This window comes from Fringilla coelebs (genome assembly GCF_963513975.1).
Source record: "Fringilla coelebs genome assembly, chromosome: 18".
In the NCBI taxonomy this organism is placed as follows: Eukaryota; Metazoa; Chordata; class Aves; order Passeriformes; family Fringillidae; genus Fringilla; species Fringilla coelebs.
In genome coordinates, this window is record NC_140044.1 from 10,661,483 (window position 1) to 10,677,192 (window position 15,710).

The following is a 15,710-nucleotide window of genomic DNA, read 5'->3' on the forward strand; positions in this document are numbered from 1 at the left end:
CAATTTGAAAAACTGCTAAAAAGTCTCAATCTTTTTGTTTTGTTTATAAAGACCTACTGCACTCATTCTTACCTAACTATGATGGTTTGCAGCATGTGACAAAGCTTGCACATCCCTGGGTTCTGACCTCAGCAGGACTCACAACCACTCCTAGAGGAAATTCTGCAGCTGTGCAGCCAGGTAAAAGAACGAGACAGGTCTCCAGAGCCACCCAAAATCCTCAGAGCTGGCAAATGCAGTGGCCACCCACTGCCAGCCCAGCCCAACACACCCTGCTCAGGCCAAAGTAATGCATTCTCAAGCTTCCTCAATTCAACAGTTTTATTTTTCTTAAGAATACTTCCAGAGGACAGAGAAACACAGACAATTGACAAGTCTTCATATTCAGTTCTTTCTCCGATCCTTTAAGAGAAAAAAACCTGCAAATGAAATCTTTTGAGCGAGTTCCAACACTGCTCTCAGCTCTGGCTAGGAGACAGTCCCTGCCCCGAGGAGCTTCCAGTCTAAGAGAGTGATTGATACAAAGGTGAGGGGCACAGGGACAACACGGAGGAAGGTGACACAGTTTTCATGCTGCTGGTGCCATTCCTGGAGACTGGTACATGTGTTTGTGCTGGCAGTCAGGATGGACACACTGAGGAGACCACGCAGTGCACGTGGCACAACGTGTTCTCTCTGCAGGTATTTGGAAGGGACAAGGTAAAGAAGCTCTCAAGAAAGTTTTCAAGGCAGTCCTGTGATGAGGAAGGCATTTTTTCTATGTAGAAATTTTTGCCTATTTACATTCTTTTTTTTTTTAAGAAAATAAAACAGTTAATATGCCAAAAAACACATTCATCAAATCAGTTGAATTAGAAAAATAAAATTTTCAAGCGATGTCTTTCTAAAATAAATAGCAATAGGTAAAAATGGAAAATGGAAATAAATAAATATGTGTATCCAAGCTGTCTTGTTAAAACACAAACAAGCATAATTCCTTACTGAAAAGTAGCCATGGAATCCCAATTAAAGCAGCAACTGTTCAGAGCATCCTTCTCCTCAGTAACAGAGGAAAACGAGTCCCAAGCAGCAAAGAACAGATTTGTAATAAAAGAAATATAAAGGACTGTGTTCCTTGCAGGAAAGTATAGAACATTTCCTTCTTTGCTGATCAACAGAGGCTAAAAAACAGAGTTCCATGATATTCTCCAATGAAATTTACTGGCATTTCCAACCAGTGGAAGGTCAACATTTTTTCCCTCATAGGATAAAAAAGAAAAGTAAAGCCCCTTCTGTGAACTTGATTGATTGTGAACATACATCTTTAGTGCCCTGATTGAGCAGAAAATTAATCCATCTTAAAAATACTGAGCTGCTCTTTCTCCCCTTCCCCAAACAGCAACTCCCATGAGCAGAACCCAGACATTTGAGTCCCCAGGGACTGCTCAGCACAGTGGGCTGGGCCAGCTCAGCCTTGGGCAGGACACTTTTACTGCTTGGGAGCACAAGCTGCACCAGTTTGGGATGGTCCAACAGGAATCCATGTTTCCATGGCAGCACCTTGCATTTCAAGGGGTAGTTGATTGCCCAGTGCTCCTGCTGGCAGGAGCCAGGCTCAGTTTGGCCGGTGTAAGTCACAGTGCTCTGGGTGACAGGAGGCAGGGTACCCTACTCCCCACGCTCATAAGGCAGTACCACTCCAGGAAATCTGTTTCTTTCTTGAAGGTTTCAGGTTTTTTGTGGTCCTGTATGTCCTCTTACTTTTTAAGTTGTTTTTCTACCTATTTAAAAGGAGCAACATGCCCAGATTAACAAGAGAGGTCAAGAAGGCAAAGATTAAAATGTCCACAATGCAAGCTCTAGGTTTACAATGTACTGGTCATGCATAAACCCCTACAGATCCTGGCAGGCATTTAAACATTTAGGTTGATGGAAGATCAAATTGCTAATGAATTGACTGCTGAATGGACTGTAGCCAGCTTGAAATCACTGGTAGATTCTGCTTCTGATGTCACAGCAACTGAAGTCATGTCAGTGGTCATCTACTTTAGCCCTTTTTGCTTTCAAAGAAAGATGCTGCAAGAAAAGAACAAAAAAACTGCTTAGCAGATACACCAAAATTAGGGGAAAAAATCAACTACAATGCTTTCTATCCCTAATCACAATTTAAATAAATTCTAACTCAAATATCCACACCCATCCAACCTTTGCTTGCTACTGACACAACTAAAATAAACCCATTAAATAAAAACCCACATGTACCCCAAACTGATATTCTGGCTTGTAATAAAATAACTCCTAGTTCTTCTGTACTAGCTGCAAGCATAGAAGCAATTTCCCACTGGAAGCAAATTTCCAGGTGTAAAAATGCACAGAAAGATGTGTTCCCGACAATACATCTGCAAAAAACACCAGGAGAATGTATGTGAAGGATAAGATTTTAACAACTGTATTGATCCTGAAGTTGCACTGGATCTTTGGAACCTCTGTGCCCTTAAAGACATACAAATGTGCAAGGAAATATGAAAAGAATTCTGCAAAACTTGGAATGAGAAATAACTGACCAAGATCAAGCTGTAGAAGAACATTTTTTAAGAGTCCTATTCAGTGGTAATTTGTTTGTAACTTGACAAAGGAATAAAACCTTTCCTTCCTAGCACAAAGACGTATCCTTCAGTAGAAAAAGGGTCTGAATATCTACAGATTAACATAAACCTGTGTGATTTGCAACAGTTCACTTATTCAAATTTTACATGTATGACTCAAAGTTTTACATAAGAGAAATATTTCTAATTTTCAAACATTTTATAAGGACACCCAAGACTTTTGGCTGATATGGATAACTGACCAGGCTGGAAGAGAGAATTTTCCCCAAAACCAGCACCATCCTTTAGAGCTACCATTTATTTTAGGAAGAAAGTAATGATTAGATCATACTGCAAACTACCTTCACTTGATCAAAAGGTAAAAGACTTGGTAAAGACTGAGTTTTGATGTAATTTCCTAGAATATCTACAGCAGTAGTAGCACTACCCTGAAAAGCATGTTCCCTCATTCAAGACAAGTCCTCTTTGCTACCACCTACCTAAAGGAAAACCTCACCCCAAACTTCAGCCCATGGAGAGGTCACAACAGGATTTTGTGTGGGTGTGGGTTGCTAAATGTAAATTATGTGACAACTGTAAATATGTGAGTCAAAGCACTAATTATTGCAGGAACAGATTTGATACAGCATTGGCTCAGCTCCTTTTTACACCATGTCTGCAGATCATCTCCCAGCAGTGGAAGGCTCAAGGCTCTGCCCCACAGGGGTCATCACTGCCTTTGTCCAATGTCTTATAGGAAAAAGGCAAAAAATATTCAGCAGCTTAGTAAGTCCATTTATAGAGGGGAATTGTCTGGATAATTGAGATGAATTATCCAAGATGAGCATAAAAAACCCCTGTCTCAAGTCAATCACATGAACAGATACCAAACTGTTGGGAACTGTAACCACAGAGGTGTCCTAAGGTGCTCCCTGCACCACAGGATTCTCCATTTTGACAGAACTCCAAGGAACTGAAGAAAACAAACATCAGATTCTCCAAGAAGTCCAATAGTGAAGCAGATGTATAAATTAGAAACACACCACCTTTTTCATAGGTCTGATATGCATATGTATTTTTTCACTCAAATTTTGGAAATATTTCATTGATTTAAAATATAAAGCTCAGTAGATATTAATGTCCCATGAGAAATTCAAACACAAGATCAATTTGGAAATCTGTACAGTATTCATAGGCTATGTGGTACCAACAGCTCCAGCTGAACTAACATTTAGATAATATTTAATACCAATTCAGTTCTCAGAATGACCAGTAAGTCTGGATTGACAGATTGACATGGGACAGTCAATACAGGTTGGTGACAACTACTAAAAGAGACTTATAAATAAAAGGTATCTGTATCACACACAGCAATTTGCAATAAAGCTTTGCACAAACAGCAGCTGTTCTTTGCCATTTCCCATTTGAACAGATCAGAACTCAAAAAAAAAAAGGCTCAGGATTTTCACAAACAATTGCAAAACATGCAAAGGTCCTCCTAAAATTATTATGCAAAATGTGACCACTGCCTACCTACAGAGCTGCTCAGGGAAGTGCTACCAAGGCCCTATATTGAAATGTGGAATGGCTGAAGGCTTCGTTTCCCAAAGTGATACCATGGTAAATGTAACTTCACCAGCAAATGGATCTCATTTTGTAACTCTGAGACCCCCTGGCTGGATCATAGGGAAAAACATTTCATGCATCAACTTTTTAACCTCCTCCTTTATATTAAAACCACTACAACGACCAGAGCCTACTTAATTTCTGTCCCATTAGACCAAGCAAAACATAAACCCCTAGAAAGGTCAGACACAAGAGCTGCTGTGCAGCAATGGTACCGTTTGGCCTTTATGCCGATTCCGTACCGTTCCTTGCTGGTAAAAGTGGGGCGCCAGCTCCAACAGCCAGGAGGATTCCACAGCTGTCACATCTCTCATGTAGTATTTAGCAGTCTGTATGACTTCATTGTAGACTACCCTGGGAGAAAGGAGACAAAAATGAATAGTGTTTGCTGTCAAGCAATGAGGGAGAGCTGATTAACAGCATATTTAGACAGGTTCACATACATGCTGCCAGAGGTGGCACTTACAGAGTGACAAGAGAGTCCTTAAGCTGCAATTCAGCCTCTAGCCTCTTTCTCTCTGGTTGGTCAGAGCTGTCCACATTGAGACAATCCTTAGATTGCCATGAAAACAACCTCACATACTACCAGACCCTATGCGTGCAAGGTATACATGAAAGATTTCTTATAATAGGGTCAAGGGGGACTCACAACTGATGCTTTGGAAGACAGAATATGAATTACTCTGTGATATCATAAGGGAAAATGTCCAAAGCACCAAAACCCTGCACCCACAACAAGGAGGGCACAAACCCCAGCATGACTATCCCTGGCGCCAGTCTGCAGACAGGCGAGATAAGCATCAGAGGAAGGAATCAGCTTTAACTCCTGCCAGAACATCTCCTGGGAAGAGATTTAGGAACATCCAACCATGTGGACTCATCCCCACTGCCAGCACAGTCAGGTTGCCAGCATGGACAATCTATTTCTGAGGTCACCTTCAGTAGGTAAGGTCATTTTCCCCAAGAAGTGCAAACTCTTGCACTGAAGGGGCAGCTACCAAATCCTTAAGTCACCATCTGCCTTCTACACACAGCAGAGCTGCAAACACCTGAGGTTTGTGGTTTCTCATTAATTGGTATTTAGCTCTCAAAAGCAAAGGGGAAAGAATCCAAAATTCTCTTTGCCAAATGTGTCCTGAGACATGGCAACTAACACAACTAAAAATAAATCAGAGGGAAACAAACCAGAATGGAAACACATTTCCTATACACTTGTAGCAGAGAGAGAACTGAAGCCCTCAATAGAGGATGGCTGCCCAGGCTGCAGCAGCACTGAAATTTAGGTTGCTGACTAAGTTAACTGCTATGTGACAGGATGGCACCAGGCCAAGCTTATCCTTCTAAGTCTTAGCAGCAGGCAGTGCAAGATGGAAGTCCACATACTGCAGGCTGATCATGCTGACCTGAGAGCTCCACACACATTTCTGTTTGTTATCTGAGGACCTTTGACCTGCAAATGGAATGATCATATCCCAGCTAATGGGAGGCACAGCCAGTTTTTCCTCAATCTGCTGGACATCCATAACTTCTCACATCATGCATTTTATGTGTAAGCCCTTTTCCTGCAATCCATTTGCCATTTCTGCAGCACCTGTTTGACAGGATATTTCCTTAATAGGTTTAACGAAAGTAAATTAACCCTAGCTCTGTTTAGGTGCAGAGACTACTTGGAGAACAATCTGCAGTGCAAGATGTGATGCCCACTAAACAGGGTCACCTGGCTCTGCTTTCCAACCTCTGCAGGTTTCTTTGACAGTCAAACATCACTTTATTCCCCTTACTTATTTGGATACTCCCAAAAAAATGTTGCAAAGGAAACACCACATGGATTCTCCCTGTGGGAACTATGACCTTCTACATCTATTCCTCCAATGATGGAGAGAAGCAATTCAATTTGGATGCTGCAAATCCCTTTAAAAAATCCCCAAAGAAGAGGAAGCAGCTTTAACTTACCAGCGTGGAGGTTTCTCTGCATACAGCACTGAGCTGGGGTGGATATGGAGCTCGTGGTCATCACGGATAGTCCTTGAAAACAAGACACTATTTCAGACTGTGCTTCTCTTTATTGCTTAACATTTGGTTCCTTTCTGCCCCAGTATGAATGTTTAATAAAAGCAAGAATGAAAGGGCTGGAGTAAATTAACAATATTTGCATTTAATGAGCAGATGAAACCAGGCTCATATGCTGGCGAAAGGAACAATAAATAATTTAATGTCCTAAAAGAGTTTTATCTATATTAAATGAAAAAGTAGCATTTCAGGCTTTTACTCAGTGCTCTGGGAGTGCTACAACACTACTGCACTATAACTGTACTTGCTTAACTTAAAGCAATCTAATCACTACCAGTAGCTACCCACTATTAATAATTTTGGTTATATTTGCCAAAGAGAAGAGATAAACACTGAGGCAGTTTCCAAATACAGAACTTCAAATATTTAGTGCATTGATTGTCACATGTTCCTAATTGCAAATTAGGAGAAACATCTGCTTGTTGATTAAACTTAGATTTATCCATCAGGGGAGCTTTCCAAGCAAGCACCAGCTGTAGTGAAACTGTATATAGTCACCTGTAAGCTCCTGTGGAGTGGAATTTAGCTGCATTAGCAAAGAATCCAGAAACTATGCACCTCAAAACAGGATCTGGATCACCTGGAAAGAAGAATTTTTCTGTAAGATGAGTCAATGGAAAGGCAAAAATCCCTAAAATACCACTTAATCATCTCAAACAACTTTTCAGAGTGTATCAGGCTTTGACAGCAAAGGTAGGAGAGCAGACAAACCCTGCAATTCCTTTTGACTTCAGTTTCACAGCAAAGCAAAAATTGCTTCCTAAAAAACGAATGTTGCCACCTGTGTCTCCATGAAGAGTTTCACAGTCTCTAAAGCAGCCCAGTGTGACAGCTGAGCACTGAAGGCTGATTTTTCAGAGCACGTAGAGACAAGTGTTAAGAACCAGTCCCAGTACCCAGGCACACACAGCACAGCTGGAAATCACATCCCAAAGGCTGAACAGCATTTTGAACAAAAATGGCCTTTTTGAAAAGACAAAGAGGGAACAGAGTGACCTATTTATGAGTCTTTTGGAAAATCTGTCCATTAAATAGATAATCAGTGGTTTAAACTTTTGCTGGAAATCTCAACTAACGAAGACTGGACTAAAATTTAATTGTACCAACAGTCTAAAGTACTCATCTGCAGCCATTTTTAGGAAAAGAATCTGGTCTAAATTAACATTATTTTGAGGCCAGGATAAAAATACTCCAAAGGTTACAAGAAAAGCAGGGAGCAGACTGACAGTTTGGAAACTACTTCACTATGTATTGGACAAGAGCTTAAAAAACAATCACCTTCACTGGACTTCTTTGGCACTTTAAAGCGGACGAGAAGTTTTTTCAGCTGCTCTCTTACAACAGAAGCTCTCACAAGCCCTTTGTAGTTCAGAAAGTGTTCCTGACACCACTGGGAGCTCTTGCTGTGCTGTACAGTGAGAAAAAAAATCTTAATGAGATGCCATCAGCAAAGCAAACCCAATCTTTTAGATAGCCTTGTTCTGTCTTAATTCTGATCACCTGCAACAAATTTCTTGTGGTTTTCCCTGAAAATTAACTATTTACAGAGCAACTAACAAGGGTATGTAGCACTAGTAACTAAAAAACGTGTCTCAAACAACTTGTAAATAGCAGCAGATCAAATGCTATGGAGTATTTTCAAACAGATGTGCTTCATTTCTTCATATGTGGTGAAAGAGAAGAGCAGCAGTCATTCCATTTAATTTTCTCAGATCATAAACTCATCTGTTTTCAACCTCAAAATCTAAACAACCTTTTCAGTGCTGTTTTCATTGGTCTTCTCTCTGCAAAGGGCTGTTTCTCCAGAACCCAGCACTTCCTCTAAGAACTTTTGCATCTGACTGTTTCTAAGAGAATTACACAGATACAAAATGTGAAAGGGCAACATTTCAGTTGGTGCCTGCCTGGCTGCTTTGTGGCTGGGGAAAAAAAAGTCATGTTTGAACACTTGGGTGGTTACAGAGCTTCAACTCAGCACTGCTGCAAGTATTTTACTACAGAAGTGGTTTATGCCACCAAAATATACTTTTCCCAAATAGGTTTAGCAACTTCAAAACTATTAAATAAACCTCAGCTTACAGAACAGTACTAAGGTTGGTGTTAGACCTCAGGGTATGATGATCAATGAGTTAATTTAACACCAGAAAAAAGACTGCTAGATTTAAATGCAGATTACCATCAGTAAAACATGAAAAAAAATATTAATTTCATTGGAAATTTGTTTTTCCCAAGCCCCAAGACCAAATCCCTGTCTCCTCGAAAACACAGCTGTCTACCCATAAGATTTCCATGCTGTACCCCAACAAAATTTTCTTTCACTCCCTGTTCAGAGAACTGTGAAAGGTCTGTCATAAATGGTGACCAGAGAGTCTTTTAATGTAGACTTATCACTTGATAGGCTTGGTAAATCCTCAGCTTTGAGGTCTTTTTGTATCCAGAACTTCCAGATTCAGGAGTGAGAACCTCAGGCTCCTCCTGTTCCTGCAAATCCAAATCCACTTGAACTGACTTACTTTGACAAAGGCTTCATAAACATTCAGCATGGTCAGATGATCACCTTCCTCCACGGCAAACTTTCTGTGTTGCCTGGCCTGCAGAACAAGAAATACCATTTTATAGGCAGACTGATTTTTGCTGAAATCATATCTGACATGCCCAGTTCCCTTCAGCTCTGTATTTCCTGGGGACTGTTAAATTCTTACCATCTAGAGCAGCTCCTCTGGGCAACAGCAATACTTTAATAGCACCCCTAAACTCAGGAACACTTCTAAAACTGAAACTGGAAAAATGAACAGATCAAGAATCTCCATTCATTAAAATCAGGCTATTAAAAATTTGCTACATCCTCCCTGTTTTGTTCATCTCAAAAGGAAATGATGTGTGGGAAGGTTTTGGGGGATTTTTTTGCAAACCCTTCCACTGACCAATATTGCTTTACAACCTTTCATGTTCCTGGACCTCAGAAGGAGGTTTCTAGCACTACTAAAAGATTCCAAGGTTCCCCTGTTATTTGGTTTCTTCTACCTACAACAAACAGATACAATTCCAGACCTTCTTTTATTTTCAAACAAAGTTGCAGTTTGCAATAGGCACCAGTAAAACACTTGCCAGAAGTCCAGAAATGTGGGAACAACAAACAGAAAAGGAGACACAACTGAACTTACAGCCTGGTTTTTTTGATTTGGAGGGATCACAAAGATGTTTTGAATCTGCATCATGGCAGCAATTGTCAAGATCTCTTGGGAGCAGCCAAAATTTCCTAAAGAGTAAATGAAGAAATTCAATAAAGGAAATCTTCCATTCAACTTACCCCCATAGAGAATTAAATGAAAAAGAAGAAGAATCTTTTTTTATAGTATTTAAAACAAAAATACATAAACTCCTAGATTATTTTTTTTAGTATAAAAGTGAATGTTTTTAGTGGAAAACTTAAGAGGCAAATGTTAGACTTATTAGACTGTGAAATGTCTTAGACTAATTATTTAATAGAGATTTTAACCAACTCTTTTCACTGCAGACCACACCAAGATGAAGTATAGTTTGAGTTTAGCAAATGTCTAGCCATTCATTACAACTACATGACTGAAACTGGTGAAGAAACTGATCTTTTTCCTCCTACCTGATTCCAGAAGCATCTTTGCAAACATAGGATTCAAAGGAAACTCTGCTATTCTCATCCCAAGAGGCTCTGTTAATCGGCAGTGCATGTCCAAACCTGCAGCACATTAAGAAATGTAGCTGGGACACAGGCAAAACAGCACAGCAAGGCTTCTTTTACAGTTAAACTGTACTAAAGAGCAGAATTATAAGCTAAAATATAGCAAATGCACCTTGGAGTTGCTAAGTGTATATTACACTTAGCTTAAAGGCAATCCACAATACCCATTTACTCTCCCATGGGTCACCAGATTTATTTTTCAAAAATACTTGAACACACAAGTTTTTTAATTTTGACCAAGTTTTACTCTTACTGTCAATAATTTTAAAAACCTGTAGTCCAAGTCAATGCCATGGTCAGTGGGGATATTAGCTGTTAGACCTCTGATCCTCTTTTTAAATATTTAGTAACATCTTTGTTCATGGGGATGTAAAACAGATGAGAATGAACATGGGGGATAAACGTGGGACAGGCATTATTGCAGGAACAGGAGGCACTGCTGATGGTAGGGTGTCATTTTTCTAAGCACATCTGTCACAGACATATTTTCTGAAAAATCCTTTTGCCAGGATTTTTTTCTCCTGAGAAGCTGAGAAGCCTCAGAGGAAAAGAAAAACAATAATTTGCTGCTGTGGAATGCAACAGGTGCATCTTTGATTGGTCCATGTGAGTTGTTTCTACTTGATGACCAATCACAGGTCCAGCTATGCTGGGACTCTGGTCAGTCACAAGATTTTATTATCATTCCATTCCTTTCCTTTCTTTGCTAGCTTCCTGATGAAAACCTTTCTCTTTCTTTAGTATAGTTTTAGTATATCATTTTCTTTTCATATAATATATATCATAAAATAATAAATCAGCCTTCTGAAACATGGAGTCAAGATTCTCATCTCTTCCCTCGTCCTGGGACTCCTGTGAACACCACCACAGACATCTACTTAGGCCATGGAGAAAAATAATGCATTATTATGTAAACAAGAGATGCACAGCTGATAAAGCTTTTCTACAGTTTAGTCTGTATCATCCACCCAGCTGCCAGTCATGCTCCAGCTGTAGCCTTTTCCCTGGAGATGGCACAGGAGGGAGGCCTGACAGCTTGATCTGTGATGGCCAGAGCAACCCTGAACATTTACCATTTGAGAGGTTTGGCTCCCTCCTGTCAAACCCCTGCAGCAAGGGTGACTCATGCAAAGCACAGGTCACAGTCTAACTCTGAGCTTTATACTGAGATTTCAGGGAAAGATTTAAATGGAAAAGCCTTTCCTTTGCAAGGGGATGTAGAATTAAAAAAAAAAAATACACAGGGAACAATAATAAGGAAAAAAAGCTTGCTAAGAAAGGCAGCAAAGAGTAAAAATTGAAAGAGAAGACTTCAAGAGGCTAAATTGTATGGGGTATGACAAAGAGGTAAAGCACAAGGCTACACAAGCAGGGGTGAGAGCCCAATAGCAGGACTTTGGGGCACTGCAGGTTGCATAACCAACCACAGCAAAGCAACCTGAGGAAGCACAACCACAGCTTTCACATTATATGAACACATTATTTGTCAGACTGTGTGCTGGTAACAAAGCCACAGCTGCACTGCAGCTCTGTTTCACTGAGAAAAGCAAAACCACAACTCAGGTCAAGGAATGAGATCTCCTATAACTCATGTCAGCATATCTGAACCCACAGATCCCTCCAGCCAGTGTTTATTTTATTATTTGATATGCTATCAACTCATGACAACGTAGTGATTCATTCACACACCCCTACACTGTCCAACAAAACCTACCAGGCTTTTCACATAATGTCACAGAGTCTTCCTCAGAAACAGGTACCAAAGGCAGCTTTTGTGCAATGGTGAACTAACATATTTAAACACAAAGTCCCAGCACCTGCAAAAATTAAGGTATGATAGCTTTCATTTGACTAGTGCCATATGAGAAGTTTAACTTCTAACACAGCTAATAGCTTAGATAGGTTTTCATCTTCAGAAGGACAACTGCATCCTAAGTAGGAAAAAGGAAAAATTTCCATATATTTATGCACCACTTCTACAGGTGCATCAAGCCAAAATCCTTTGGCTTCTGCTGCATCCTACAAATGTCAATACAATTTTGTATGATCTATATATGGGTTGTGCACAGATCTATTTGTAGTAATAAGCTTGAATATAGCCTCCAATGGATACTAGTTTGGAATAGGTGAAAGTTTTCTTCAAATAATCCTGGAAGCAATCACTGAATCCACATATATACAGGAAATTAAAGATCTTAGAAAAAGATATTATAAAGATTTTAATTAATGTGCTCAGGAGAGATTATTCAAGTACCATGGCACTAAAATGTTTCAAGTAACAACCATTAGTGTGTGACAGGCTGAGGGCTTAAAACTATCCTTTTTAAACTTAGGTAGAGTGGTTGTTTCTGATAGGTGACAACTCTCAAACAAATCTTCAACAAAGACCTGAAATAACCCTAAAAATAAAGCCACTTTTTGCCTGCTTATTTACCTCTTAAATTATGCTTAAAACCAATAAGCTCCAACTGACAACTCAGACTCTCAAGAGGGCATCAAAGAAGAAGGCTGAGGAGAGATAGTCCTGATGTAATCAGTTTGCACCACTGTAAAAATAATCCCTCTACAAACAGTGGTGTGTTTATTCAACACAGCTATCTCACCTTAGGAGCATCTGCCCTGCACAAGGTGGCACCATGCTGGCACAACAGGGGCCTGACCCCAAACTGCCTTTCTGAATGTGGCTGCAATGCCAATGATGAAATTCATGTTCCTACTTGCACAAGAGAAATTTAATCCTCACTGCACCTGCAAATGCTTGGCCAGCTTCACCTCTTCACTTGTTATAAAATCTTTGTAATAAACCACTAAAACTTAACTTCACCTTAAACTTCAGGAAAAACTGAAGAGTGTATCACACACATGCACACACATTTCCTTCCATCTGAAACACCAAGATCAGCACTTCTCTGTTCTGCCACAAAGCTGTGCAGCCAAGAGAATAAGAGCTCTTTGAAGCTACACGAGCAGAACATTTCTGCCAAAACATCACCCAGCTAATCAGTGAGTTTATTGAACTTTCCTCTCCATTTCCCTAAGGTGGTTTTGGCCTGTGAATTCATCCTTGCAACACATTCCTGAGCCACTGTGAAGGTCCTTGTTCCAAGCTTGCAGAGGTTGCCAAGAACCAAGTGTCTTAAGTGAAACCCTCCTTTGCGAGACGAAACTGAACCAGCACAGGGCAAAATCCTGGCCAAGCACAGTTATAGCTCCATGAGAATAAAAAGAGAGCAGACTGCCACAAGTTACAGCACAGCATCTGTGAGTGGTCTAAAAACAGCCACAAACCCCTGGAAGCTTCCAAAACTTACACAATCTCCTTTATGCTGCCTCATGTTTATATTATGGAACAAACATTGTCAACTCTGAATTAGCTACAAACAAGGAGCTGAAGTCAAACACAGCTTAGTTTTTACCATTTGGCCTCACATCAAGTTTCTGTTTTGTTTAGTTTGTCGCATTCAAAAAGATTACACAGCTGTCAAAAAAAACTCAACAATATAACAGTTCTTCCTATAAACAAAATTAGGCAGCAGGAATCTCACTCACCACAGAAAAAGGAGTTGAAAACTGTGTATGAAAACATATTACTACAGTGTGATCTGAGTGTTAAAACTAGCCAAGAGCAGCATAATGAATAAAACCAGAAAGAACACACTTAGAATCAAAAACTATCTCAAGTTGGAAAGGACCCACCCATAAGGCTCAAGTCCAAGTCCCTGCTCCTGACAGAACCACCTAAAACCAAACCATATTCCAACAGTGCTGTTCAGACTCCAATGAATTGGAGAACAAGCTGTAATTAGTAACACAGAGAATAGAATTTTAAAAAAATATACTCTTTTAAGTAGCTAAATAGTAGAAAAGTACTTTGAATTATGCTCTCAAGATCTGTCAGACTAATCTTTTCTTTTCATTACAAGTTTGTGTGTATCTGTTGACTTGCCCATAACTGGCAAATTCCATACTAAAACTAGAACAGAGTCTTTGCAAGTGGCATGAATTTAAAAGCATGAAAAGCCAGAAAGCTCTTCACTGAAACACACACACTGCCTTGAGAAACACGTTCCAGCTCATCCAGGAGAAAATGTGCTGGTTTTAGGGATGATCAGGGGTTTTTGTTGCTGGTTGTATCACAGCTAATAGAATCACAACAGTTTGGTTTGCTGTGGGTTTGAACTTTGCCTCAGCTGCAGGACCAACAGCGCAAACTTGAAGAGCATTACACTACAGCAGGTGTAGCCTTTCAGCCACAGCCCATCCTGAATCCAGAGCAGAGAACAGACTGGAATTCATTTGAAAAATTATAATTAAATTAGCTCTTAATAACTTCTGTCAGTAAAACCTTCAAAATCATAGCAAGGAAGCAGTTTGAAAACGATCACACTCTCTGTGGGGTTTCATGCTCAGCCTCCAGGGACTGAGCTCCAGATCAGGCATCCCAGATCCAGGAATCACATTTGACTCACAATACTTAGGCAGCACGCACACAGCAAGATCAGATAATGACTGCAATATGTTAACAGGAAAATTTACAATAGACAGGCTATGCTCTTCAAAGTCCCACTAAGAAACAAAGTTGCAATTCTATCAGCCTTGGTAAATTCTGGGTCATTACAGTCAAACCTTTGTTTGCAACTTTTCCTGTTTATATCTGCAAGTGTTACATGTTTCCATTGCTGGCACAGTAACATGAAATAAAAGACCACCACACCAAGTCTTAGGTACATAACAATTTATCTAACTGGGTGCAGGTAAAGTTAGTGTCTAACTCCTCTACTGTTCTAATTAGTGTCCAAACTCCATTTTCATCTTCATACCACTCTGTAAGGACTGAAGGAACACAAAGAGGATCTGCCAGGGAAAAAACACCCTCATCAGCTCAGAGCCCTGTTCCTAACAAGGCTAAATATCTGGTTTCCTCCCATGAAATTGCAAGGAAATACAGATAAGATAGCTATAAAATATTCATTTACCCAGTCTGGATAGTTAAATTCTAGTTTAAACTCCATTGCTGCTGTTTGCTTGCTTACCCATCTGAAATACCCAAAAGAAAAGACAGTAAATCCAGAAGAGACTGAGGTACACTCTAAAAACCCACCAACAAAAAATTTCCTCCAGTCTCACCTGGGTTCCTCCTTCTTTCTCAAAGCACAGTTCTGAAATGCAAATTTTATTCATGTCCCTCTAACACCAAGTACAAATTACAGGTTTTTTTCACAACTCCTGCAATATAGCTACAAATAAAGCAAAGCATTAGAATCTCACCTCCTAAAGCATACAGCAACTCTAAAGCTTGCACCATCGACTGTGCAGGGGGTGGCTGTGAAGAGAAAATGTACATTCATTGAAGTTATCAGCACAGAACATGAATTCATACATCTTCCTCTTTTGCAAAATCCTTAACTACCTACTCTCTGTTGCAATATGAACAAAGAGCTCTCATGCTCTTCCTCCTTCATACATTCAGTGCAAAGGGACTGCAGTTACAATTCTACAGAACCTCACAGTTTGCTTTTTTAATTTCCTAACTTCTCAATAATTGAAACATGAAACTCTGGAATACAAATGGTTGTTTCTAAGTGGTCACACACATTATTTGCACTATTGATTCCCAGGAACACACTTTGCTGCCTGACAGGGGACAATGAGCTACACTTTCCAAACCAGCAGGGCAATGTGAATGGTTCTGTGGGCTATCCCCAGGTCATCCCCTGATCTCTCTTCAGCCC

The 15,710-nt window shown here is 40.0% G+C and overlaps 1 protein-coding gene across 3 annotated transcripts in view; it reads right to left on the reverse strand.

Moving 5' to 3' along the window:
* Nucleotides 1–388: 388 nt before the first annotated feature.
* Nucleotides 389–15,710, reverse strand: part of DHX35 (DEAH-box helicase 35) — a gene marked incomplete at its 5' end in the record, with an annotated part of 29,064 nt that continues 13,742 nt past the window's right edge. Inside the window, 9 exons of one of the 3 annotated variants that reach the window (XM_084217730.1) lie at nucleotides 389–2,055; nucleotides 4,406–4,544; nucleotides 6,144–6,215; nucleotides 6,759–6,840; nucleotides 7,539–7,668; nucleotides 8,774–8,851; nucleotides 9,425–9,519; nucleotides 9,880–9,975; nucleotides 15,247–15,301. In XM_084217730.1, coding sequence (XP_084073856.1) covers nucleotides 2,011–2,055; nucleotides 4,406–4,544; nucleotides 6,144–6,215; nucleotides 6,759–6,840; nucleotides 7,539–7,668; nucleotides 8,774–8,851; nucleotides 9,425–9,519; nucleotides 9,880–9,975; nucleotides 15,247–15,301 — 792 coding nt within the window. In that variant the 3' untranslated portion in view covers nucleotides 389–2,010. Of the gene's footprint in view, nucleotides 2,056–4,405; nucleotides 4,545–6,137; nucleotides 6,216–6,758; nucleotides 6,841–7,538; nucleotides 7,669–8,773; nucleotides 8,852–9,424; nucleotides 9,520–9,879; nucleotides 9,976–15,246; nucleotides 15,302–15,710 lie in introns of those variants that run through there. The other 2 variants (XM_084217731.1, XR_014616603.1) reach the window with 2 other exon arrangements.